Source organism: Hippocampus zosterae, chromosome 2, assembly GCF_025434085.1.
Source record: "Hippocampus zosterae strain Florida chromosome 2, ASM2543408v3, whole genome shotgun sequence".
NCBI classification, from domain to species: Eukaryota; Metazoa; Chordata; class Actinopteri; order Syngnathiformes; family Syngnathidae; genus Hippocampus; species Hippocampus zosterae.
The window spans coordinates 15,362,996-15,390,681 of NC_067452.1; the positions used below are offsets into that span (position 1 = coordinate 15,362,996).

Below are 27,686 nucleotides of genomic sequence, written 5' to 3' on the forward strand. Positions count from 1 at the left end.
ACCATGGTTTATACTTCTCCAGACAAATCAACGCTGTGTGTGGTCTGTATCAGACACCGTAAAAGGGTGAGAGAGAAAGGAAAGAAGTGCAAACTAGCCAGGATGCAAGTTATGCAATACCCAGCTGTAATCAACTCTTCTCACGCATAGCGAATCTACCCCTGTAGCATTAACACGTACCCTTTTATATCGGTGCTGCATCGCAAACAAGCATTCACTCCAAAGTAAATGTTTAAACCAACTCCTGAGCAGGTTAAATTTGCTCCAGTTTAAGTTGTTTTCAGGGGCTACACCGGTATAACTTTGTACGTGTGAATGCTCTACGGGGGGCAGCCTCTGTGCCACAACGGAGTAAAAGTTGCTGTGTGAACACCCTTTCTATGTGTTTGGAATGCAACTTTTCAGGTCCTTGTTTTCTGGTGGTCACCAGAGGAGGTGGTCACATGGCAATAACGCGCCAATACTTTGGGAATTGTGTTCATCCCGCCATGTCTTTTCTTTCCATCAGCCATGTAACAGATTTTGGGCTGGGATTCTTGTACAATAAAATGGTTTATGTATCTGTTATTGGGCATAATGTGTCTTATTCTGGCCAAAGATCATGGCAATATTTGGATCCTGGTGTGACATTTCACCGGCAATTAACTGTGCCATTTCTTCTCTCACCGCTGCCACATTCCCTCTGGCTCGTTGTCTGCTTCAAACACACTTCTCATTCAAGGTGTGTGTGCTGGGGGTGGCGGGTGGGGGATTTTCCCCACCCGGCCCCTTCCCCATGGCTCCACCACCTTCCCCCCTCAGGGCCAACCTCCTCCTCATCCTCATCTTCCTCCTCACGCCTCACTGCTCCACTTGACGGTCGCCTCCCTTTTTTTATTTATTTTTTTTGAATTTCTTCTCAGGCACACTCCCTTCGTCTTGAGTGTGGGGTGACGATAGCTAATTATAAAATCAATGATGCCGGGCTGCCTAGTTTACAGCCCCCTCTAAAACCTTAACTGGGAAATCACTGTGGGATTGATGACTCCCTCACTCTTTATCTCTTTTAATTAGAAATGTAAAAGATATGAAAGAGCCAGAGGCCAGAACACATCTCCGAGTTTTTTTATGATCCCGCCTCCTCCTGCCCAAATCACCTCTTCCCTCTACCTGGGCCTTGTTTATTTCCTCTCCCTTCATTTTCCTCCCTGCTGGCACACCCTCCATCCTCACTCTCCTCACCATCCGCTTCTCCATCACTTGTTCCATTACCCTTTCTTTTAGATGGCCTGTGCTCACACACACACACACACACACGGGGGAAGGCATTAAATTTATGGTCTTTGCACTTGAGAACGTTCCTCACCTTCCCCTCACCTCTCCTCTCTTTTCCCTTGACTGAGCCACAACCCTCAGCACGTTGGCCGCATGTGTAACAAATGAGGAGCACGTCCTTTCTGTCTGCTCTGACCCAAGCAGGAGCTGTAAAATGATGTCGCGTCACACGTAACGACCTCTGCTGCCACCTGAGTGCAGCCGACATATTGTATGACTCACACGTCCCTGTCTTGTATATGGTATCGGGATTCTCCACCTCCTTCTATCGCATCAAGCTGTGCTCACATCTCCGCTGCAGGATTTAATCAAGGTCAAAGGTCATTATATTCCTCTCTCAACATTTGGCTGCAGTCAGCTTTAACAGCCAACTGCTTTACTAATGTCACTTGTCTTTGCTTTTTTTCTGCCACAGGCATCAGAATTTGAAGGCCCAAAAAACCAAAACGAGTTGAAATCTCATGAGATTTAACTCCAAAGGTTTTTGGGGAGGAAAACCATTGTGATAACTCCATCCCTCCAGCCATCCATCCATCCATCCATCCATTTTCTAATCAGCTTCTCCTCACGAGGGTCGCGGGCTGCCAGCTGTCTTCGGGCGGTAAGCGGGGTGCACCCTCAACTGGTTGCCAGCCAATCACAGGGCATACATTTGTGATAACTATGATGAAACCTGAAGAAAGGAGTCTTAACAGAAACATAAGCAATACAATGGGTGTGATAGCAATTGCGGAAGAATCCATTGCTCTCCAAAACCACAGCTTTTCGTGCAAACAAAAAGGGCATGTTTGTTGCTCCAAAACACTGGAGAAGATATATTTTGTTGAAATAATTTTGACAGCTGTTTTCAACTTAATGTTGGGTGCACAAACCAAAACTATTCTCGTTTTTTTCTTTACCATGTCAAGTTTTGGAGATACAGGACCCCAGTTTCTTAAAACATATTAAATAGATGTGACTCTGCGTAAACAAAACACGAATATGGAATGGTTATAACAAGCTTTGAAAACTAATCACACAGCATAAGACGAAATAGAACTTTCAACACTATGCCTGTGGTTACATGATGAAGACCAAAAAAAAATCCTACTTTGCGAGCATATATTGATGGTCCTGATTGGGAGCTGCCCACACCTCTCACCGCACTGTCTCAATTGTGACTGCACAAAACAAGTTGCCACACAGCTGTAGATGAGTCCAGTCGTATTAAGATGGCAAGTATTACTGCCGCTAATCATGGGAATTTTGCTGATCTGAACCAGTTTTGAAGACGCCTGGGATATGCGTGAGCATCTCCGCAACCCTCATAAGTACAAGCAGTTTGGTTCATGGATGGATAGTAAGCTGTGGTGGAAAAAAATGACATGCTAGAAAAAAATTGGAATCAGCATGCCAATTACAGTTTTGATCAGCAGAAAATTCTAACAAAACAGATTTTCTTTTTCAAAGTGTTCCCCAGTGTAACACTTCAGTAATTTGTCAAAATAATGAACCCAAGAAGGGAATGACCAATACAATCCATTGTGAAGAAATATCAAATTGACCAGACAGAGGATGTTTCCCTCCCAACAGAGCTGGTAAACAAATCGATTTCACCAACAATATGCCACACGACAAATAATTAGAAAAGTCTATCCATCCATTTCCAACATGGCTTAGCCTGATCAGGGTCACGGACGGTGCTGGAGCATATCCCAGCTAACTTCGAGCAAAAGAGGCTCAACACCCTGAACTGGTCACCAGTCAGTGGCAGGGCACATACAGATGCGAACAACCATTCACAACCACATCCACGCCGCCACTGAGTGGGAAACGGTCCCTCGTTGCCTGCTCACAAGTCAGGCGAGTGGACCACTGCACCAAGAGTGCCCAAATTGCAAGAATATTATTAGTATTTTTGAAATATTATTTTCATTAAATCAGTACTTTACCCTAAATTTTACGAGCGTTATGAACATTCATTCATTCATCTTCCGAACCGCTTGATCCTCACTAGGGTTGCGGGGGGTGCTGGAGCCTATCCCAGCTGTCTACGGGCAGTAGGCGGGGGACACCCTGAATCGGTTGCCAGCCAATCACAGGGCACACAGAGACGAACAACCAACTCACACCTTGGGACAATTTAGAGTGTTCAATCAGCCTGCCACGCATGTTTTTGGAATGTGAGAGGAAACCGGAGCACCCGGAGAAAACCCACGCAGACCCGGGGAGAACATGCAAACTCCACACAGGGAGGCCGGAGCTGGAATCGAACCCGGTACCTCTGCACTGTGAAGCCGACGTGCTAACCTCTGGACTACCGGGCCGCCCCCCTTATGAACATGAATTACAGTCATTACATATTCACGGCATTGGTATTCATTGTCATTGGTAAAAGGTGGCTGCAAGGCAACTCCCACTTTCTCCCAATCCCCCCCCCCCCCCCCCCCCCGGCATTGTTAAGTCACAGGGGTTGCTGATGGCCTCGCATTACTGTTGTCACTCAAGCCCTATGAAGCTGAAGATATTTGATATTAGCTCTTTAGAGGACGGCAGCGCAGTGCACAAGTGGTTAGCACGTCTGCCTCACAGTTGCGAGGTCCAGGATTTGAATTTCGGCTAAGAATGTTCTTCCAAAGCTTGCAAGGGTTTTTTTTTTCCACTGACAAAACATGCTTGTTCGCTTGATTAATTGTGAATATGTGTGTAAACGGTTGTCTGTGTGTACCTTGCATCTGGCTGTCGCCCAGTCCAAGGTGTAATCCACCTGACCCCCAAACCTAATGGGAACAAGGAGCCCAGAAAATGAATGGGACAACACAACAGCCATTTACATTGTGTGACATGATGGACATTGAAATGCAGCCTTCTCCTTATCGGGTAGCTTGGTGCACAAAGCATTATGTCCAAATCGTCTTTGAGCTCAGGGATGACTGACATCACTGCATTCCAATGCTCATATTTTCCCTTCACAATCAAATTAACACCCCCCCCCCCCAGCCCCCCACATCTCCTTCACATAATAAAGTATAGCTGAATGTATGTGTGTGTAAGTGTGTTCATGTGAGTGTGTATATTCACGCTTCCTTTAAACCCCCCAGCTTCCTCAACCCCGGTTACCATGGCAACTCCTTTCCAGAGGCTTGGTATATGAGGCCATTTGATTGTTCCTTGTAAAATAGTGTATAATGTATGGGCCTTATTTTAATTTGAGTCTGGCATTATTGATCTGTCTTTAATGATAGTTAATTAAAAGCAATCATATAATTGATAGAATCTCATCTGTGTTTATCACCCTGCTCTATCTATTAATAAAATCAAGGTGAGGCGTTTGTATCTGAACGGCACACTGAGAGGGGGATGAGGGGGTTGGGGGATAAAAAATACAAATAAAAAAGATTTTACTACAAGTATAGCTGCTCTGCTCCTTTGAGAATTTATGACAATATCAAAATAAAAGGATCTGATCAGCTGAGGTATGTGTTGTAAACTTTGTGCTAAACGCATAAATCGTGATTATTGACGTGACATTTACACAGGCCATCACAAAGGCTTCGTTTATTCATTCGCTTGTTTCTGATGTGCTTTGGACAAACATTTAAAAGGTGCTATTGTGACAAATGTGATGCTGTTTAACTTTAAAGCCCTGATATCCTATAATTTGTCACAGATTGGGTGTCAGATCTCGGAGGACTCTGCTATCTTATCTCATAAAAACAAACAAGACGCTGTCTTGGAGAAGATTGAGTATCACTTGGGCATCTCCGGCCTCCAAAATCAATTAAATTTGAGACATTTCCCGGCCGAGGGTTGACTATTCAGATTTACACTTGACTTCCGGGACTATATATCTCATCCATACACATATATCCCCTTTTATTTGCACATTTGACCTTTTGCACAAGTGTCGTCCGTGCTGCGCTGTGATGCGCACCTATTCCAGGAGCGAGCTTCTCCATCGCATGTTGTGTTTAAAGTCAAGGCATAAATCACCAAAGACAAGTTTAGCTCACAGCTAGCAGAGCACTCCATCTTTGAGACAAAACTATGAGTAAAGCTGCGATGAAGCCCTATTAATGCCAGCAGCTGCCTTCATTCCAAGTGCACGGTGAACAAGCATTAAGAGCAGAGCTTTATCTGATGTCCTTGTTCACCGGGAGCTTGTGATTTATGAGCCGGCCACTGCACCCATTTCTCCACATGACCTTAGCACCCATGCAGCTCCTTTTTTTTCTCCCCCACTAATCATTCGGCCGCTGGGCCGAGTCACGGTGCACGACTTCCCTCTAGTGGCCAAACTTGCTCGTGTCTGCCCGAATTCACTCAGTGACCGGGTGACGTGATTCACCTTTTGTCGTCGGATCCGGTAGAAGTGAAAAATGTACGCACGCTCTTGTGAAAAACGAAAAACCTGTGATTCCACTCATCTAGTGAAGTACAAGTAAAAAAGCACAGAGTCTCAGATGTATTAATGTTTTTATTGTTTATTATATCCAACGATTTCACGTGTCGAATTTTGATAACTTGACACAAGGGGAAAAAAATCCTTCGTTTGGAGCTTGTCACGATGACGTCACACGTACTTCTGGAAACATCTCCAATGCGCCTTGTGGAGCTACACTACAGTAGCAAGCCAACCCTGACGCGTGAAGTATGCAAATACAAGTTCTGAATCAAAAATGTACCTTGAAGGAAATGGCCTCCACAAACCCGATAGTGGAGGAGTTAGGTGTCTGTTGGCCCCTTTAAAATTGGCTACTATACCGCCAGGCAGTCTTGAAATCCTCATTGTGCAACTATGTACAACTCCTGCCACATTCATCCTCCTTACGAACTGAATACATGGATTAATTTAGACCCCCCCCCCCCTCCACACACACACACACACACACAACGTTTAACGTTTAAAGGAAATTGAACAATACCAAAACCTACTGGCATCTATCTGGAATTGGAACTAGGAAGACAAAAAAGGTGTCCGTAAATCTCACAAAAGTAGTTTATTGTGCCTCTTACTGTTTATATGGCTTTTCTTTGTATAACAAGAGTTAACATAAACAATGGGTACACAACACATTGGCCATGTTGAAAAAGTAGAACGATGAAAACAGCATCATCACCTTAAAAGTTTTGCCTGCATCAACATTACATTACCATGGTAACAGCCCAGCAGAAAGGCATCACACAAAGACACTTGAGTGTGTGAGAGCACCGTAACAGCGGACATCCTATGGCTGCAAACACGCTCACGCGCAGCTCGCCCAAAGTCACTCAAGACTCTGCTACATTTGGAGTGAAATTGAAAGTGAAGCTTTATTTTGGTGAATGGTTCAAATTGGTCAAATGCAAGCCATTTTAATTAAATCATTCTTATATATATATATATATATATATATATATATATATATATATATATATATATATATATATATATATATATATATATATATATATATATATATAGGGCGGCCCAGTAGTCCAGTGGTTAGCACGTCGGCTTCACAGTGCAGAGGTACCGGGTTCGATTCCAGCTCCGGCCTCCCTGTGTGGAGTTTGCATGTTCTCCCCGGGCCTGCGTGGGTTTTCTCCGGGTGCTCCGGTTTCCTCCCACATTCCAAAAACATGCGTGGCAGGCTGATTGAACACTCTAAATTGTCCCTAGGTGTGAGTGTGAGTGCGAATGGTTGTTCGTCTCTGTGTGCCCTGCGATTGGCTGGCAACCGATTCGGGGTGTCCCCCGCCTACTGCCCGATGACAGCTGGGATAGGCCCCAGCACCCCCTGCGACCCTAGTGAGGATCAAGCGGCTCGGAAGATGAATGAATGAATGAATGAATGATTATTTTTTATTTTATGATATTTGGGCGCAGTGTGAATGTTCATTTCCACTGTGAATAATGTCACATTGGCTGATTAAATTTGTTTACGTGTTATTGGTATAAAATGTTTGAGAATCACTGATCCACAACATTTGACAAAGGTGTAAAAGAAAGGATGTAAATGTTTGAAAATTTATGAATGCCAACATTACCCCTTTCTTGAGTCATTTCCAGCTAAGTATATGCATTCAACGGAAAACAGTTCATATGAAATCAAAATGTGGCTTAGGTATGAATGATTTTGGGCTTCACTGTTCACGTGCACACACACACACACACACACGCACACACACACACACACACACACACACACACACACACACACACACACACACACACACACACACACACACACACACACACACACACACACACACACAACTGAAAATGAGGAGACCTGCCCAAATTCACGTTATGGGCCCTCCCGTCACGTCGCGACATATTGCTTTCAAGAGAAAAAAAAAGTAAAATTATGTTCAGTAAAATTCAGCTGCTTTTCCCACCACTGATTGCCAAACGAGACATTTTGGCAACATAGAAATATATAAATGATACATAAGAACACACAGTCCTACACATTTAAAGAGAGAAATGAGAATATAGCACAAGAAATGATAATATAATGATGGCTTTTTGGGATGAGGAGGCAGCGTGTTGCATGGATGACGGCCTAAGTGGAGGTTGGTCAAGGATGATGCCGCAAATCACACTGGCAACCACGCTACCTGCTCAGACTTCGATGTCACCTTCTATATACACGCCAAAGGGGTCGAACTCATGAAAACGGGGTCAAGAATACACACGTAAATATTGCCTGTTCCTAGTGCCTGCAAGCAGCTAGTGTTTGGTCCTCACCGAAAAGCCCTGAGTCTTATTCCAAAATATCTTCCGTAAGAATTTTCCTGCTTTCCACTTGCATATGTGTGTTTGATTGCGTGCTGATGATTTTCTTCTTCGTTTGTTTCTCCCTCCCTCCATGCTCAAAGTTCCGCGGTTGATAGTATTGCCAGTTGAACATGCCAATGCGTTTATCTTGTACAAAAGTGCTACATGTACGATTAGGTGTAAATCTGCAACAACCGAAAGAAGAGCGTGTGTACAAATAGTGGCCAGAGAACCTGCCAAAACTCAAACTACCACTCCCAACCCTCCCACCAAAAAATAAAATAAAAAATCTGAACTTTTCCTAACTTTGGCACTCACTGAATTCAAAAGTGGCGGCCTGAAAGAGGCCAGCACAAGAAATTGCTGCAGTCAGGACTACTCACTGCATTGTGTCAACAGTCCTCACGGTTCGATTAGCACTGTCGGCCACAGTGAGTCCCTCTCACCATCGCTTAAAAAACAACAACAACAAAAAAACCCAAAAAACAAAAAAAAACCAAAACTTGCTGAACATGTAAAGGAAGGCCCAGCCTGCATTTTGCTTTCCCTCTTCAAAATAAGGAGTCATATACACACACACACACACACACACACACACGCATGCGCATATATATATATAAAAGAGCTGTCAGTTTAGTGCGTTTTTATTGGCATTAATTTAAATGAATATTAATGGGATTACATTTTTTCTCGCGAGATTAACACGGCAGACGTCACAGCTGATGTTACGTTACTCTATAAATAAACCAGAAACAAAACAACACGCGCGCTGCACATGTCCACGCACGTTTGTTTTGCCAGCCACGGCAGCGCGAGACACCGAAAACGGATACTTAAAGAGTTTATGAATGGAAAGTTTAATTTTAAAAAGTTGCCAGATTGTTCCACTGACAAGACCAAAGTTACCTGTATGTTTTGCAGTCGTAAACTGAGCTATCATCATAGCACGTCGGGTCTTGAAATACCACTTAATGGCCAAGCACACAGCTGACGTGAGTACTCCGCCCCCTCGTCTCAGACAGACAGCTATGGATAATTTCAAAGCAAAGAAAATGGATAACACGACGAAGAACAAATTTGCTGAAGCCATGGCTAAATGGATGGCTACTGCATGCAAGCCTGTCAACATTGTCCACAGCTCGACTCAAGCTGAAATCATTCACATTGTATCTAACGACTCCACTACGGATTGCCAGCGAGAGCCTCCATTACAAGCTGTGTACGGAGATTGTACGTAGCGGAGAAGGCTAAGGTACACCAAGCGGAAGAAGACACTGTTTCGGGAGAGAAATAGGGTTGATGAGCCGCTGGTGAATAAAGAGCACGTAGCCTGTCAAATACGACGTATGCCACTGACGCGATTGTTACTTGTTTGGAACTATTTTGTGTGGAAGGTTACAATGTTCCGTGGCCATATAAATAAAGCGGGTGGAGCTTCTCTTTGTTAGTCTAACAGCGATGGTGCGGTGAGGCACCTCGAGAGTTCAGCGGTGCAGTGGTAGCGACCTAGCGAACACACTGAAAATAAAACGTCTCCAGTGTTGTCATCCAACCAAGTGTAGTCGTCCGAAATGATGTCTACACAAAACCGTAGAGAGACTTCCGCGCCCAACAGAATCAACATAGCCTGGACTGCTGTGTTCAAAGCAAACTTGAGAAAAACGAAGTATGCAACCGTGGCTTAAATCCACTATAGGCTGAGTACTAGTTTACCTTAGATGTGCACTTTATAATGTTATATTGCTCTGTTTTGATTCCATAAAAAGAGCTGTTAAAGCAGCTATTGTGTGACAAAATATTTTTTTCACTGTTGTTGATGGATAATCATATTGTGTAAGACATTATGTGTGAATAACTGCTCCAAGTGAAAAATGTTCATGTAAAATTGAAAATCGAAATTGTTATTTCAGTAAATATTTGCATTTTGCACATAGAAAACTGATTCATGATTCCATGTTGATGAAAGCATTAAAATGGGGGGGGGGGGGGGGGGGGGGGAATAGGACAAAATAATAAAAGGAAATTCAGAAACAATAAAAAAAATGCATGAGTAATCATGATTAATTTTTTGTGAATTTGAGTTAATTATGACAGTTGCATTTTTAATTAGATTAAATATTTTAATCGTTTGACAGCTCGTATATATATATATATATATATATATACACACAAATACACACACACCACACATCACACACACAAACTGAGAAAGCACTAACCACGAAAGCAAAGGTTAACATAATGTGATTTGGTTTTGCCTTGTCCATGTGTTCGTTTTGAGAAATGTGCTTTGTCCTCGAAAGATTGGAACAACAAATAGTGGAGACATGGGAGCTTTGCTTCTTCTTGTCATGTAACATCCCCCTTGGCCTTGAAAGGAGTTTGCACGTGTGTGTGTGTGTGTGTGTTTTCTGTCATCCCTCCTTTGCTTGATGTGTCTGGATTTAATTTGTATGGTGCATGTGGGCCGCAGTTTAATGCTTCTGATCTCATAAGGCTCCACTGGAGGACATCAAGATGTTTTGAGAAGGCCGGCATTTTATTGAGGTGAGAGATGGAGTTGATCTGTGTGTGTGTGTGTGTGTGTGTGCGCGCGCACGAGTGTGTTTGTGTGGGTGTCATAAATCAGTGCATGTGTATGAAATGGGTTGTTCACTGCGCCCTCCCTACAAGGCCTTTCCTGTTGCCATCTAAATCGATGGCATTCAAAACCCCCCACTGCTCGCCATCGCTGTCCGAGACCCTGTCTCTCTCTTCATCACCCACGTCATCATCGTCGTCCTCCTCCTCATCCTCAGGTGACGGCTCGCTGCCGTTCTCTGCGGCCCAGCTGTCATCCTCGTCCTCGGCCTCCTGCTTCAGCACGAGGGCGGGGGGCAGAGGTGGCTGCGAGGGTAGCGGCGGCGGGCTGTCGTTGCGCTCTGTTTGGTCCTCGAAAGCCTCCGGGTTCTCCAGCATCTCCCTGATCAGAGGAGGCATCGGGCCTGGGATTTCCATCTTTAGAGTGATGGCTCTCTCTGCACCTGAAAAAAATGTGCTGGTGTTATGTCATGCATGGCGTGTCATGATTTAACAAGGGGACGCTTTATAATATAATATAGGTCAGTTTATCTTTGAAACGATAAACCTTGATCTGGCTTCTGTTTCCGGGGATGTTTAACAATTAGTTTTTATGAATAAGCTGTGATATGTTTTTCAGTGGAGTGGCACGGCAGGAGAGTGGTTCACACATCTGCCTCACAGTTGAGGGGTTGTGGATTAGAATATTGTCAGCGGTATGGCCACAGTGACAACACCTCAATGAGGGCTGGGCCTGCGTGCACGCATTGGTCATTCTTGACCATAGCATCCACAGTCAGGACTTTTATTTCATAACTGTGGTAGACGGTATGAGAAACGCTGACTTCCATGTCATTTGCTTGGTGCGGAGTGAAGCTTTATGGTTTTGATTCATGACGACTCTAAGAATCGAATCTTCTTAACTTGACAGATTCTTTGAGTTTGTATTGAGATCAATTGTATATTTATTCTTGAAATATGCAGTAATGTAATATGAATAGTAATATGAATAACTTGTGACAGAAGGGTCTAAGAAACAAGCTTCCATGTGAAATTGGCAGGAAAAAAATCACATGGCACATATTATTATCATCATTATTATTGTGATTATTATTATTCTTTTACCTTATTGTCGTCTTAACCAAAGAATATGTATCTGACCAAATACAAGTAGCCTTTACCCTTGGTGCTGATGCCCCTGAGGTCGGTAATCTTCATGAGCATGCGGGGGAACATATGAGGCTTGTTGGGGCGACGGCGGCGGGCGTAAATCTTTAAAGCCTCAAGTAGAGGCTCTTGCAGCTTATCCACTTTCTGGGGCTCCTCCAGATCCATGCGATCTGATGAAGAATGTAGAGAGCACACCTGTTGACTTTGTCATGCATATGCAGTATCAGGTATGCACAAATCCCTGTGATCAGGCAGTGAGGATTTCAAATCAGGTTGCAGTACCTCCACAAATGAGGCAGATGGCGCTGAGGAGGCCGGTTTCGGTGTCGTCCATCTCCAGAGGTAAAAGCTGGCCGGCAAAGGCAAACACCAGGTCAGTCAGCGGTCCAAAACCAGCGTTGTGCATTTGAGTCCGATTCAGAGTCAGGCCATCAGAGAAGGTCATTGTGTCCTGTTCTGGAGTGTAGCGTGTGCAGATCCGAAGCATCTGTTTGGAAGGGGGAGATGTGTGTAACTTGTGGGCTATTGTTAGTAGCTTTCAACAATATATTGCTGGAAGACAAAACTGTCACATTATTAGTGTCTGACAGTTAGGCACTAATAATGTGACTGTTTTGCAGGGTATTGCTTGGTTTTCAGATCAGTTAGGCCCTAACTGATCTGAAAACCAAGCAATACCCTGCAAGGTCAACCGAGAATAGGCAAATCCTCTTGAATTACCTTCTACGTCCACCAGGTGCCAGTATTTCTTCAAACCAGAACTAGCTTTTTGCCAAATCATTGGTGCGGCAAGAAGATGCACTCACCAGAATGTCCAGGCAGGCAGACTTAAGAAGGGTGATCTGGTCAGCGATGGTGAGGCTGGTAAATCCTGGCAACCGTTTGGCAAACTCCACAATTTTGATGATGCATTTGGTAGAGAGCTCGCTGAACTTGTCCCACAGACCCAGATCAAGCTGGACACGGTGGTCAGAGCTAGAGTTCTGAACACACGCACACAAAAGCACTGTTGAATCAGTGTCCTGCCTGCGGAGGCGGTGGGCAACCCTGTTTGCATCGAGCCCTCACAACCCATTTACATTTCACATCCATCAAAGGGGAGAATATCTATTTACATGTTGCATCAATCATGGGGAGGCCTCACAGAGGGTTAAATGGGGAACTGAATTAGTTAGGGCACCAGCACTTTGGGAAAGCTGTGCTGGATTTATGCTTTTAAATGCGAACTGTCAGTGACGCTCGAGTGTTACCGCATGTGCTGAAAGTAAAAAAAAATAATAATAATAAAGACAGCTGGGATATGCTCCAGCACCCCCCGCGACCCTGGTGAGGATGAAGTGGTTCGGAAGATGAATGAAAATTGGTAGAGGTCATGCATTTGTGTGGCGGTGTGTGTGTGTGTGTATGTGTGTGTGAGACTTACGGTGGTGTATTTCCCCAGTTGGCAAAGTGACGGGAAGGTTTCTTGATGAGCTTTGCTGACTTTATTGACAAGCTCCTCAAGCTCTCCGCTGAGCTCATAGCTCTCTGGGAGCACCACCTCTTCCTTCACGTCTTTCTTCTTCTTGTTTCTGTCATTGCGTACCGCTAAATGAAGTAGGGGATGGGGGATGGCGGGCGGTAACAGAAAAGAAAACCGTTTTGCTCGTGCAAGCAGCAAATAGAAGGTTCACTTGTGATCACATGTGACAAAACTCATGCTGTGTTTTTTTTTTTTTTTTTTTTTAAACCAGCATCACGACGATGGAAATCAGAAGGGAGAAACAACCGAGGTTGCCCTTAACAGTATTAACATATTTCCTTTAGCACAGCTTGGACATTGGCTATCTCCATTTTATCGCCACTCTTCCTTGTCCATCTCTCTATCAATTTGATAGGCCAGTCTTCTTTCTCCCTCCTCTCCCCCCTCCCATTCTTTCCTTCCTCTCAGGATATCCAGTAATAGCAGAGGCACAATGTGATCCCGGTCTTAACGTACATCCCACACAAACCATTACACCCACGTGCATGCCCCAGGGGCTGTGCGGGGGGGTGAGGGGGGGTGGGGGCAAACTGACGTTTGCGCCCATACGGCCACCCGATTTCTGGAAAGGGCAGAAGTGCGTGTTTGTCTTTGTGCAAATGGTGTGAATTCTGGCATCCCACCACCACCGCTGTAATTTTACATGTTTTCTGCTTACGTTCAGCCTGGGTGTGCTGTAGTAAAAGAAAGTAGTCATATGACAGCCAGAGTCACATTGACAATCACAATGCGAATCCTGACCCCATGCCTCCGAAAGTACAGGATAGCGTAGCAACAGGCTGCACACACTTCAGCCGTTAGTTTTGACTTTCCGCCGCAGCCCATTAACTTGCACATAGTGAGTAGGACTTGAAATAACGCTGATAGCAATACATGAAGCCCATTTATCCTGCGGAATACATCCCAGACCAACTGGCAACTGATGAAAGTCTGTGATATTGTGCAACCGTTTTTATTTTATTAGTTAGTTTTCACCCGCGCACACGCTTAAGATTAAACACTTTTGAAATGCGATAATGTTTCTTGTCACCACCCGGTGACTGACATTCCATTCCTCACGTGACAGCCAATATGACCACGAGACGAGGGGCGCATTCAAAAATTCACTCTCACGCTCATGCACTGCTCTGATGAGATTGCGTGTGTTTGGAGCAGCAGAGTGAATTTCCAAACGTCCGTCAAGATGGTCCAGTGCGTTGTTCCCTCCATAAATGCAACTCCTGTAATTCGGCATCTTTTCTTCAGTTGTTAGTTCAAATGCGAACTGTGCAACAAGTTGCTACGTTGTGAAAGACTTTCTGAGATGCTAACTTGGGGGGAATTCGTGATCGTTTTGAAAAAAGAAGCAAAGAACATACATTTCAGGCAGGCGGCTGGCAGGATCATAGACAATGATCCTGATAACGATATCGACAGAAAGAGCCTTCAATCTGAGTGGCTGCTGTGTTGAAATGACACATTACAAAATGACACGTGGCTTATGTCATAGCCTGATGCTTGTAACAAACTAAAGAGAATAAAATGAGCTGACAAAGCACCGCAAAAGTGCCCTTCATTTATCATTAATCAAGAACAATTAGTAATCCATTCGAACTTGGTTCAAAGGTCAACGAACATTGATTGTGGATTTGCGCTACGAGTCCAGACAAAGTTGCGGCGGTTGGAGCAAACTACAAAATACAGTAAGCCTAAAATTAGCGACGGTACTACTGCACACCCTGGTGTGGTGACGAGATGGTGAAAACAGGGACCAAATATGAATATTGACCAACCCTAATGCAAAAACTGTCGAGAGAAAATACTGAACGCTGGCTACTGTGTTGTAGCCCCTGTGTTTTAGGTGTAATATGTGCCCTTAAGAGGCGGGGCCTGGTGACGTGGCATGTAGCGTCGGTGTCGGTGTGTGTGTGTGTGTGTGTGTGTGTGTGTGTGTGTGTGTGTGTGTGTGTGTGTGTGTGTGTGTGTGTGTGTGTATGTGCGCGCGCATCTGGGTGTGAGCTGTGACTGACAGCAGCTCCTGTGTGAGCGAGTCCATATTGTTTATGGTTCGCTTGTGCATCAGCGACCGTGGTTCTCCTTTCCCCCGTTTTTGACAGAAAACAAAAAATCAGCCTTGATACAACAGTGGAAAACTGTTTAGAATTGAGATGCTCAACTGTCAACATTTGTAAAGCGTATAAAAATGCCGATGATGCTGATAAGACAAAATGTTTGCAATGTGGATACATGTTTGAAATCCATCATCTTGTGCTTGAAAATAAAAACCTTAATGAATTGTATTCAAATGTCCACTCCTCTTTCGGAGTCCAATCGTAAACTTCAAATGTATTCCTGAGCCAGTGAGAGAGTGAGTCACTCAGTCAAGGAACTGGAATGGTAGCACTCACCTTCCTTGGACATGCCAACCTCAAAGCACTTCTGCAGCCTGCAGTATTGGCAGCGGTTGCGTGTGACCTTGTTGATCTGACAGTTCTTGTCTCGGTGGCAGGTGTACACCATGTTCTTCTGGATACTGCGACGGAAGAAACCCTAAAGCATGGCGAAGGACCGAGACAAAAGGGGAGGAGAGGGCAAGAGAGACGTCCTCCATTATAGTCGAGCCATCAAATGACGTGACATTTTAATTGCAAGCCAGCCTTTCCTGCGAGGCAATCTCTATTTTTAAATGTTGCAGTTCAATGCTCTTTCTTTCTTTGCAATTTCATTTCCTCGGGTAATAGAAGCCAAAGTCATTTTCCAAATGCAGTGTTACTGCATCACTGCAGTGGGATCTTCTCACCTTGCAACCCTCACAGGAGCTGACCCCATAGTGATACCCTGAGGACTTGTCCTGGCACACAAAGCAGGGCTTGTAGACACGAGGTGGGGGAGGTGGAGATGGAGAACTGGGTACCATCTCCTCTGAGCTGGTGCTCTGTGTCTCCACTGCTGCAGAAGGGGGGAGCAAGAAAAAGAGCAGAGCACATGAGCATGTCATATGTCACAAATTGTTGTACTGCGGCGATGGTGTGTTCCTTCCAATACATCAAGCACAGTGACTGTTGACAATTGCTTTCATGAAAAGCCGGAGCCATTTCTCTTCTCGGTGATTGATTTGTCAAGCCAACAAAAAAATGGATGGATGGATGGATAGATAGAAAGTTTCAGCAGATGTGGTTTTAAAAGGTATAACAGGACATGTATTTTCAAATATTCTTGTCAACCCACAGGAGCAAGATGAGTGTTGTATATTATGTTGTATGTTTTGATTTTGTAATGGGCACATCTTGAAGTTGCTCTGTGAAAAATACCACTCATATTAGTATAAGCTAATACTGGGCACAGAGAGGACTACAATTTGAACTACATATACCAGACGAAATCTCCGGAAGCCAATTACTATTCTGAGTAACTGTGAGGACATATGTGACTGCTTGTCAGTTTATTTTACATTGACTGACGGATCTTCAGTCTTCAGATAAGGCTAGGTGACTGAGTGAGTCAAAACTGGCTGCTCATCATTCCACACACTGACATTGGCCCATGAGGACAAACACACACACACACACACACACACACATACATCATGTGCACCAAATGTGACACCCGCACCACAATTTTGAGGTTAGTAATGTGACCTCCAGTCACATACTGCAATTGTTACGCTACCTTAAACTTGAGTATTTTCTCCCAGTGAGTGGGACAGATACAGGGCTGATACATACATCTTAAATTGCCCGCCAACATGCGCGAGCGTACACACAGCACCAGGCCCTCTTCACGCACATGCGCCTCTTTCAACTTTCCCCATTAGTCACCCTTCAACTTCAACACCCCCCTTCAACTTGGTATCCCGCCACTTCCTGACACACCAACCCTATTTTTCTCTTGTTTCCTGGCCCTAAATTCCTCAGTGCAGTCCTGCCAGGTTTTAATAGAGGCCTGGGCTCGTAAGGCGGCCTATAAAGGAGGTCCCATAGCCTGGCTGGAGGCCCCGGCCAGGCTAGCCTTCACTTTATTGGGACTCGGTCACCTTGGGCAGCTATTCACACTCACACCAGCTGTAGCTCCCTGCCCGTTAAAAAAACAGCCAATCATAAAATAAAAACTGGGAGGCCCTAAAATTCGAACTTTTACTACACCCACCTCCCCCCAGTGCCCTCAATGGAAAGCACGGAGGGCCAGCCTAAACTTAACCTACAAACCCCACCCCTTTCTTCCCCTCTCTCACACCCAAGGCTGCAGCGAAAACCACCAGTTTGGCTTTTTACAAGGGAGGGAAGACTTCAAAAGGAAGAAAGAGGGACATAAACGGAGGAACTTGATTGGGACGAGAGAAAGGGGTGAAGGGTGCAGGAGGAGCAGGGGGGTCACACAGTGAAGGAAAGTCTTGTTCAAGACCAAGCTGACCATTCGGACCACTTGTGTACACGGTGACCAACGGCGAGCTCATTGATGACTCTAACAGAAATATGTCAGACATTTTTCTTCATGTCGGCTGCAGCTCCAACATCTGTTTTTCATATAATTTTATTGTTCCAATAGAACGCTTTGGAATCCACTTTCCGCTTTATTTGCTGGAGGTAAAACATGCTTTCTATTGTTTTTCACAGCAAGCTCACAGGCAAATGTTTAAAAGCTTGCGGTGCTCGAGGAAGGAGCAGCAAACTTCTCAACGTTTCACGAACCTCTGTGTTTAAGAAACAATAGCAGAAGAAACAAATGAGGCTCCTGCAGAAGTGCTGACAAGTGTCAAAAAAGGACCAACCGTACGTATGTGACGTTACGCACGGTGGATGACGTCATCCAAATTGAGCTCAATGGCGCATTCCGGAGAGTGCCGTTTTACAACGTGACCACCACACGTTTGAAGGTGGCTCCTCGGAAATTCACAACTCTCGGACTTTGCCGACTTCAATCGCTTGGCTCCACTCAGTTCACCCCCAATCGCTTAACACAAGGCGCCACGAATAAAACCCCCGAGTTACAACCTTTTCCAAACCAAATATTTAGTCATACGCCACGATCGGTTACCTCCTTGCAATGAAACATTGGTTGGTGCTCTGCGCATGCTCTATCCGGAATCTTGGTCTTTTACAGGAAGTACTTGTATGCGCGACATCTGGCTGCAAAAGCTACCGGAAATACACAAGTAGACACACACAAACATGGTGAAATTCAGGCGTAGTACAGAAACCCACTTTTCAAGGGAGGAGCAAAGAGATGCCCATTAGTGTAGTGAAGGACATGAATATAATGTGTTTTGCGCGCGAGAGAACGTAAGAAGCAGAAATGACGTAATGTGTCCGTGCATCACCATTCAAATCGGGGCATTCCAATTGGCGTGTAGATGCGAGTCAGTCTGTCAGCTCGCGCTTGTAAATGTTGTATCCCAAATGTTTCACAAAGCGGAATGTTGGCCTCCACCAGAATATTGCCCTGTGAAATGAGAGGCCCTGCCTATCAGCGCACCCAATGCCTCGGGCCTCATTTGCATGACAATCCGCCCGCAGAAGCCAGCTGATGATGGATGGAAGAGATGAGAAGATGAGAGGAAGAGAGGATAGGTGGGTGGCTTCTGGCGTTTAGGAAGGGGACGGGCTGGGGGTGGAAGGGCAAGAGAAGAAAGAAGGTGGTTGACTTATCAGTCGTCACTGTTAGTTTCCAGCCAGGTATCAACTTGAGAATCCTTTCTTCCATAGTGGCCCAACTGCAGTGACCAGGCTTAACACACGCAAGCACGCACACACACACACACACGCACACACACACACGCACACGCACACGCACACGCACACACACACACACATCCTGATGTGATCAGTGGCAACCCACAGCAACCCACCTGGACTCTGTTGCACTTAAGTGCTCGAGACTTGGTGGCAATGAGCGGAATCATTAGCCTCATTGGGCGGGAATATTAACTGACAGAAATAGCATTCTAGCTGGAGGCGACCTCACACAGGTCATTTATTTTCAATTCTGGGTCGTGTCAGTTGATCTACTTAGGGTTGGGCATATATAAGAGCAAGGGCAAAAAGGCAGCGAGCAGGAAGAGGAGTGTGTGTGGACTTTCTGGTAACACTGAAGGCGCCTGTTGTTCGCTAACTGGAACTAGGAGTGTTTCTTCTGTATGTGAGCAAAGGCGTGACTATGCGGCTCGTGCTTGGTGTTGCAACAGCCTGCTTTTAACTGCGCAGCATATGACAGTCTGGCAGCGTAACAAGTCCTCTTTCACAATGGGCCTGCAGAGCTTGTCAACAGTACGTGACTCGTGGGTGGAAGGGAATCTTTGATGGGATGCTGCTCCATAATTGCATCAGCCCTGGCAAACTCGCATTGCTGTACGGCGTGAGAACAACGTTCCATATGGTGTGTGAGTGATTGGCACCGTTCCATCATGTGCGCAAGGCACGCTCACAGCCGCCTCCACGTTTGATTTGTAAAGGGCAGACTGTTCCGAGCAGTGTACCGGTGCGCGCCGCTCTTCTCTATTGAAATACCCTGTGTGTGATGGCCTCATTATGTTCATGTTTTTGCTCTTCGTGTGATGGCAAGCGTGGGTTTTGTGGGGCCTTTGTCTGCATCTTTACCTTCATTAAACAGGCTGCAAAGCTTGCGTGTTCCTGACTCAATTTGCTGAGCGGTAAAAGGGTGTGGGAGGCTTGGAGGCGGCGTGTGAAAACGGGGCACAAGTTAGGCCTCTCTGTTCAAAGAGGGCTGTTTGACTGGGCAGGCAGAAGGGGAACAGATTGAGCACGAGGTGGGTTGGAGGACTTGCTGGCACCTTGGCGGGTGCCCATGGCTCGTTGCCTCAGGATACACAGGGTGGCACGGCAGCAGATCTGCACCAAGACCTGGGAGTTAAAAAAAAAAAAGTAAAAAAAAAAAGAGGAAAAGAAAGTACCACACCCTTGTCGTAGTGCCACTTTCCTCTTTGTCTTTCAACCCACGTCTTCCTGCCATCCCTCTGAGGCCTCTGCTGCAAGGTCCCGCATACAACACACTCATTTCCTTCCCCTTTTTTGGAACCAGTTTTTCCTGAGGATCTCCGTCACTGCTTTTGTGGCTCTCTATGTGTACCGCTTACGTTTCCCAAAGCTCACATCATTCTGCTGTTTCGCTCAAGCTCTGTTGCACTCCATTGAGTCACTTGCAAACTTTCATGCACAAAGTCCATCAAGAGTCCATTGTGTGACTTACACAAGGCACAGGCCCCGGACAAGAGCGCACACAGTGTAACCTGCCCACAATAGCGTAAGAAATGGTTGATACACTGGAGTGCTGCAGTCAAAAAAAAAAAAACGGAGGGAGGAAGGTGCGTATTGACAAGCAGGAGGTGACACTGAGCAGTAGACAATTTATAAACCTCGTTACCTGCCACACACACACACACACACACACACACACACACACACACACACACACACACACACACACGCGCGCACTGGCTACAGAAGCTCCGCCTCACTTGCTGATTTGTGAAAGTGTCAAATAGATCGGTAGCCACAAGTATGAGATCCTGGGTGCACTCCTGAGTGATAAAAACACACTCTAAGCTGGCCAGCATTTGTCGGAAAACACACACGCACACACATCCATCCAGGAATTCACACCAATCTGTTAGAATCAGCAGAAAGCCATGAAATGAGAGAGACAGGCATGTGAACGAACGCGGGATGCAAACATGTAATCTCAGAACAGATTTAGTCAAACATTTTAGTGTACTCACAGGTGCCACAGTGGCTGCAGAGGAAATGTCAACTTTTGTGTACGTCCTGGCAGAAAAACACGCACGCTCCCCTGATAAAAGTGCACACAGGCAGAGGAAGAAGGGCAGCAGGTAGAATGAAAAAAATATGCTGAGGGCACATTTCGTGAGTCTAATAGTATCGTAGCCAAAGTTACATTTGCGTGGACGACTGATACTGTCACAGTCAGTTCAAAAGGACTTTGGCAATTATGCGATGACGCAAACGATTTTAAAAAGTGGAATTATCCTTGAGGTCAGCCGGTGCTCCCAAAACACCTTGGCTTCTTAAGAGCACCTCATAAAGGAGCCTTTTGATATTTTCTTGATGGAGTCAGCCAAGCCAACATTTGGCAACAAGCTTGTCAAAGACACACACAAGTTGGCTTCAAAGGCCAAACGGACTGTCCCCGATGTAAGGGTTTGTGAAAATGTCCTTGAAGAAAACATGACCGAGGAGACATTTAAATTACATTACATGATACAAATAAGGGTCAGGGAGGGAGAATATGGTGCTCAATGTCGTCAAAGGATTTTTGAGACTGGATTTTCACAGCAAATGCAGGAGAAAGAAAACAGCCGAGTGCAGTTGTGTGGAAAATATGCGGCCTCCCGTCCCCGTGGTGAGCTCCAGCTGATTGTTCATCTGCCCACCAGAAGAGCGCGGTGCACAGCTTTACTTTGGTGACTGGAGAGTGAACCCAAACCTGGCAACGTGGCTCAGCCTTGGGCCATTGATCATGTCAAGAACACGGGAACGAGCGCCAGGCGGGCGAGGAAGCCGACAGCGAGCGGAGGAAGCAGACCGGCGGGACAAGGAGAGAAAAAGAGTCATCGAGGGAACCCCGCAGCCTTTGATCCTCGGGTTGTTTCTCGTCCTTACAGACTTCCCCTCACCATCTGTAGGCAGAGCTCTCACCTGTCTGTCTCTGGCAAGGTCTCCAGCACTCATTCAATGGCTATTGCTTCCTCTCTACAACAATAGAAAGCTACAAAAGTAGAAGTTGCACAGCCGCGACTGCAGCCTCGCTCTGTCAGAGGAAGTGAGGGGAGAGGAGGTTAATGTAAACAACAACAGTAGTACTCACTCCCACCCGTTAGGGAAGCGCTACAGACCGAAATCAGCAAATGCAAGCCTCAAGTAGGAAAACACAGGGCTCTGTTCCGACCTGAATGGATATGTGTTGAGGTTTTACGAAGACGAAGCCATCTAAAGACTGGAAAAAAGCTCGCAGAAAAACAGTGCATCCTCGAGTTACGAACGGCCCTTTTTACAAACTTGTCAAAAAGCTGCTTCTAGTTACTTCCATACATGTTTCGTTAAGAGAACCATCTCAGCAGGAATTAATCTGGGTCGTGCCTCTTGCGCTATTTCACCATTATTGACTATGTGTAACTCATTGCATAGTGGTGCTGTTTGTGTTTTGTCCTCTCAATTCGACTTGAGATGGACTTAAAAAGTACCGCTGGGCTGTCAGCCCCCCCCCCCCAAACCCCCCCACATAAAACTCAAGTCTGCCCCAGGACAGAATAACGATAGACAGCTGTTGTGTGTGCAGTCACAAGTTATGCTTAAGCAGTCGCGCTTCTTCCAATCAGATGTCTAGCAGCGGCCGCCAAGATTTCCGATTAATGTGGCAAAAAAGCAAGTTACCATGCATTGTTCTTTTGTGTCCAAAAACTCCCAATTAGAAAACACACACACAAAAGAAAACAAAAACAAAACATCTCCCCTCCTCATTTAACGGGTAAGTCAACCCCCACATTTTCTGGACATTAACATATGTTTTATGCAGCCCCGCAAGTGTAAACCTGGTGTTCAGATGACTATTGCGTTTGTGGAATACGAGTTGAACAGCAGAATTCAGGGAGCGGCCATTTTGCCACTTACTGTTGACTGACAATGACATGGTGGTCAAACCTCAATTAACAGATTTGGAGTCCGGCGCTCTCCTTGTCCAATATAAGGAACATCTAACACCAACAATTCCCACAAGCAAACTTCAGTAGAAAGTTTTTTGCTGGAATGTCAAAGCTGCTTTGGCTGCAACACTCTTTTTCTGCGTCCACTTAGCTGCGTCCCAATATTTTTCCCAACAGAGCGCAGCTAGCAATCCAGCTTTGAGCATCATAACTTCGAAAGCATCACTTTAAGTCAAGCCAAGTTAGGGAGGAAGAATGACAAACGAGAGTGAGTGCGCGACCAAAAAGCAATCGTGGCTTTCCGGTGCCCAAACTAAATGCCATCAGCGTCACTGTGGTGACGTCTGAAACTAAAGCAACGCGCACTAACCTACCTGAAACGTGCCAATGGGCTTGTAGACAACTGTGTGAGTTATTCTGAGAAGCCGTTGCTATTAAGTTTTCTGGCAACAGGTTGGGCCTCTCTGGCTAGAGCCAACAAGCTTCAGTGCAAATGTTTTGTTTTTTCTTTTTTTGTTTTTTCTGTCATGGTCAAGCATTTTGCCATGTGGAGAATAAGTCACTTTAGTGTGCTGTCTTTCAGTGTCGATACGGGCCCGTGTGGTGCTAGTGCAAGAGCAACCTCCAAGTATCAAGAAAAAGCACTACACGCTCTGAGAACTTTGCCCATGAGAGTGTACCTTGCAGTCCTTCTGCATTTTTCAAGAGAGCATAAATCATCCCAGCAGCGCCTCACTGCTTTGCTGGATGACTTCCTGTCTGTCAGTATAGCTGGCTTCTTCCCTGAGTGTTTTTTGGCATACATGCTCAAACTTTGGAGCTGGAGTTGACACATCCTGGCCTACAGACACCAGGACTACAGTAAAGATAAGGCGTCTGTAGCCAGAGAGCGCCTTACCCTGCTCCCGAATGTGCCGCGTGTGCATAATGGGAATGTGTTTCTTGTGTAAGATATGCTCCTGGGCTCCACGGAAGAGTCAGACACCCGGTTTATGTCAGCTTCTGCCGAGAGATTCGGATCGATGTTGGCCAGTGGCTTAAATGAGTTCATCCATGCGCAAAATGCGCAAACGGGACCGGGCCGTTGAGAAAGCAGCAGTGAAATGAAAGGAAATATAATCACTGTGGCATGGAAAACCCTGTGTCCAAAGTAAATAAATACAAATCGGACTATAACAGAACCAGAGACTAAAATAAACATGGCTATTTCCACATCTGTACACGAAGCTATTTGCAGAGTTCACAGTGAGGCAAAAAAATGCGTGGTGCTGGTTCAAGGGTATGGCAGCAGGTTAGGGAGAAATGTGATGACTGAGCCGCTGTAAGATGTGAACATGTTTCCGGCTTTGAGCAGAAACACACAACGGTGTCTCCTTAGGGTTCCCATTCATATTCAAAGGATTTAAAAAATAGTTAGCGCCTACGCCCTCGCTCCCCATGTAAACATAAGCGAAGGCAAAAAAAAAAAAAAGGAAGTTGCAGAATCGGTCTGCCGGCTTGCTCCTTCACCATCCATCCGTGAACCCCAACAAAAGTTCTCGCCTGCCCAAACACTGCTGCAAACACCGGTCAGTCACACAGGGAGAAGGCTCAGGCTCGTCTTGCTCGAGAGGCCCCCGCCTCGGCCTCGGCTTCCCATCACAGTCAACCCCCAAGCAACGCTGGAGCCAAGCTGTCAGTCAATAACACGGCGATAACAGGGCTGCTCTCTTCACACATGACTCCGAGGTGACATGCGCATGCTCCTATATGCACTGTACACACCCATCAAAATGCTGTGGGCTCGCCGTTAGAGTTGTGCGCACAAATGCACACTCGTGCACACGCGCACACACACACGCACGCACGCAAGAAGGCTGCCAATTGCCCACGCCTAAGAGCGAGGGACTCTGTTCTCAGTAAACAGCAACAATAGCAGAAGCCAAGTATCAAGTATGCAAAAGTCCGCATTTTTCACTCCGCTGACATGCAGCGCTGTTGTCGTGGATTCCTCTTTTTCATGTTGTGGCTCTGATTTTTCTGATGAATGGGATTGTCCCAATTTATTTGGTTGTAGGCAAGTGCTCGGTGTGAAATATTGCAAAGAGATTTTAATAAGATGGACCGGAAGGTACTGAGACATATTCAGTCTCTGCGTGGTGGAGGAGTTTTATTTACAGCCGTGTAAGTGTCGCTGCTGAGGAGGGCTATAAACTGCCATTAGCGGCCCCGCCAGATTCCAACACGGAGTTGTGGAATCCAGCCTGGCGCATGGACTCTCTCTGGATTGGACGCAGCAGTTTGGGTAGCCAAACAGGCACGTAAGCACTGCAGTCATTGACATACAGGAGTTCGCATATAGATTCCACACACGCAAGCACGGCATCTCGCCGCCTGTCATTTGTCTAGAAACAGAATGGCACATGAGAGAGGCCTTGTGGAGAAAGCAACGAGCAATCGGAGAGACGGTATCTGTTTATTTATAGGCAGTGCTGTTTATTTGTCTGGAATACAGCAACACGAGTGGATGTTCAACTGACAACAGATTGGAAGATTGCCATTTTCCACCGCTGCAAACGCCAATACCAATTGCACTTTCACAGGCTGGTAAAGGCAGAACCACGGACAGGGCGTCTACTTTGTTCCTTCAGGAAACGTCATGAAAAGGTTGGCGAGTGCGTCAACAGTAGACCTTGGTTTCTATTTTGATGTAACATGGCAGACGTGCTACAGGAATGGTGGGGATAAAATCTCTATGCTCGGGGCTGTTTGATCAGAAACACCTATTTATGTACTGTACAAAGTCAAAACAGCAGCATGCAAAATAAGATCTGCGCTGGCGCCAAGCCTGTGGGGTGTCAAATTACAGAATAATGAGGGATCGGGCCTTGGAACATGTCACTCTGAATGACACTGAAGTTGTGCGAATGCTCTGGTTGACATAGCGCGCGGGCTTTGTTGGAGCATAATAGTTTGCTGAAACAAGTGAGGGTCCGCTTCTCTCTCATATCCATTGCCACCACATACCAGTGACCTTGGAGCAGCTGACCACTTAACCCTTTTAACTTTAGCACATTCATTTGACATTACCTTGAAGGGATCAACAGTGTTTTTGTATATAGCAGCACGGACAAGTAGTCATTAGAAGCGCGAGCTTTGTAGCGCAAGTCTCCTGCACGCTCTCCCCCTTAAATACACCCCCAGCCAGCGACACCGCCACAGAAAAGATAGCACTATCTTTCCTGCGTCCGGGGCCCCCCAGGCATTCTAATCTTTTAATTGAATCTTTTGTCATTAGAATAAAATAACTGTGAACTTCCATCGGGGGGTGGGGCGGGGGGGGGAGATCAGGCCAGAATGCAGCGGTGGTCAGAAGTACAGTAATTCCTGCCGATTCTGTTGAAACTTACGGGCATTTCAATCACCTTGGGTCTGAGTGGCACAATCAGGGAAAATAATGAAGTGTGTGTGTGTGTGTACCACGGCACATACAGTACGTTGACGGACATGTTACCGTCCCATCAGTTTCTTGAGTGCGTCGCTAGCAAGTGTCAAGCTTGAGAACCAAATAAATGTTGTGGAAAAGTGGGATCGAGGAATTTGTTTTGGTGGGAGAGAAACACTTCCCCTTCTGGTGACCCTGCAGAAGCGCTCGGCGTAATTGCCTCATTCTTCTAAGCAAATGAACATTGACGGAGAGACGATTGGTCAGCTCGGGCTCCCTCAAATGGCTTCCCTGGCAGTTGACTAATTCAGTTCTCATTGACGTAGGACTAAATCAGTGTCCATTATCTTTACGTGTAAGGCAGCTCAGATGTAGCAGCAGCCCCGTGGCACTTAAGGGCATTATACAAGTCAAGCTGGTTGAAAGGGTCCCCCTTTTCATACAGCTGACAAGGCCGCCACACATGGAGCAGAACTGACATTGGCCAGGCCGCAGCCCCTGACTAACCTCTGACATTGAGGTATCCCTCTGCTGAACAAAAAAACAGGAAAACTGACCACACACTTTTAAATCCTCCGATTGTTCCTGGGCTGACAGCCAACAGTAGTGACACTTATCACCGCCACAGATTTAACACCAACACAATAGTGTGCGCTCGTGCTGCTGCGAGATCTAGCCAGCATAAATGTTTTCATGGCACTTTGCACACTGTGTGTCACCTCAAATAAAGTGCTTTATTGAACTTTTTTCCCCCAATTCCTTGAGCTAAACGACACTCGTGTTGGACTGCGAATGAACAGTGCAACTCTTTACAAACCACATGATTATTTTGGTGTGAGGTATGACGAGCCAGGCAGGTTTTTGCGCGGTGCAGCTGGAGCGTCTAATGAGATATCAGTCTCAAACATCAATTCATCAGCCTCGCTGATGAGGACAATGAGGAGCGACTGCTTCGGCAAGGAGAGGCGTTATGGCTCCTCGTGTAGAGAGGCAGCCGTGTTTACAAAGGTTATTGGGATTGAAACAGTACACCACAGCAGCCTCCGCTTTGCTCAGCGCTGCTCGACTCCACTCCCTTTCCCTCGGGGCAGTTTCTCAGGACTCTTTTTTTTTTTTTAACCTCTTTGATTTTCTGGAACAAAGCACGACAGAAAAATGTACCTCTGGAATCCAGAATGACTGAGTTTAAAAGGAGGGAGGTGCAGCAGGGGTTATAGATGCCTGATTGATTCAATAAACAAATTTCATCTTGTTATCATCAGGACTCCCCTCACTCAGCAGAGCGGGCCGTGCTGGCTGGATC

At 45.9% G+C, this 27,686-nt stretch overlaps 1 protein-coding gene and 2 long non-coding RNA genes across 5 annotated transcripts in view; 1 reads left to right on the plus strand and 2 right to left on the minus strand.

Annotated features, from left to right (window-relative positions):
• Positions 1 to 7,124: 7,124 nt before the first annotated feature.
• On the minus strand, positions 7,125 to 8,671 carry LOC127596083 (uncharacterized). The gene is made up of 2 exons (XR_007961367.1): positions 7,507 to 8,671; positions 7,125 to 7,422 (listed from the first exon to the last, which is right to left on the minus strand). It is a non-coding gene; the product is annotated as an uncharacterized LOC127596083 (long non-coding RNA).
• A 1,872-nt stretch (positions 8,672 to 10,543) lies between these two features.
• Positions 10,544 to 27,686, minus strand: part of rarga (retinoic acid receptor gamma a) — a 44,331-nt gene continuing 27,188 nt past the window's right edge. For all 3 annotated transcript variants that reach the window (XM_052058060.1, XM_052058059.1, XM_052058061.1), the window contains 7 exons: positions 16,087 to 16,235; positions 15,695 to 15,836; positions 13,209 to 13,372; positions 12,592 to 12,768; positions 12,068 to 12,272; positions 11,797 to 11,955; positions 10,544 to 11,079 (listed from right to left, as the gene is read on the minus strand). In XM_052058060.1, coding sequence (XP_051914020.1) covers positions 10,709 to 11,079; positions 11,797 to 11,955; positions 12,068 to 12,272; positions 12,592 to 12,768; positions 13,209 to 13,372; positions 15,695 to 15,836; positions 16,087 to 16,235 — 1,367 coding nt within the window. In that variant the 3' untranslated portion in view covers positions 10,544 to 10,708. The remainder of the gene's footprint in view (positions 11,080 to 11,796; positions 11,956 to 12,067; positions 12,273 to 12,591; positions 12,769 to 13,208; positions 13,373 to 15,694; positions 15,837 to 16,086; positions 16,236 to 27,686) is intronic.
• LOC127596105 (uncharacterized) lies at positions 23,852 to 27,097 on the plus strand. Its single transcript, XR_007961392.1, has 2 exons — positions 23,852 to 26,645; positions 26,799 to 27,097. It is a non-coding gene; the product is annotated as an uncharacterized LOC127596105 (long non-coding RNA).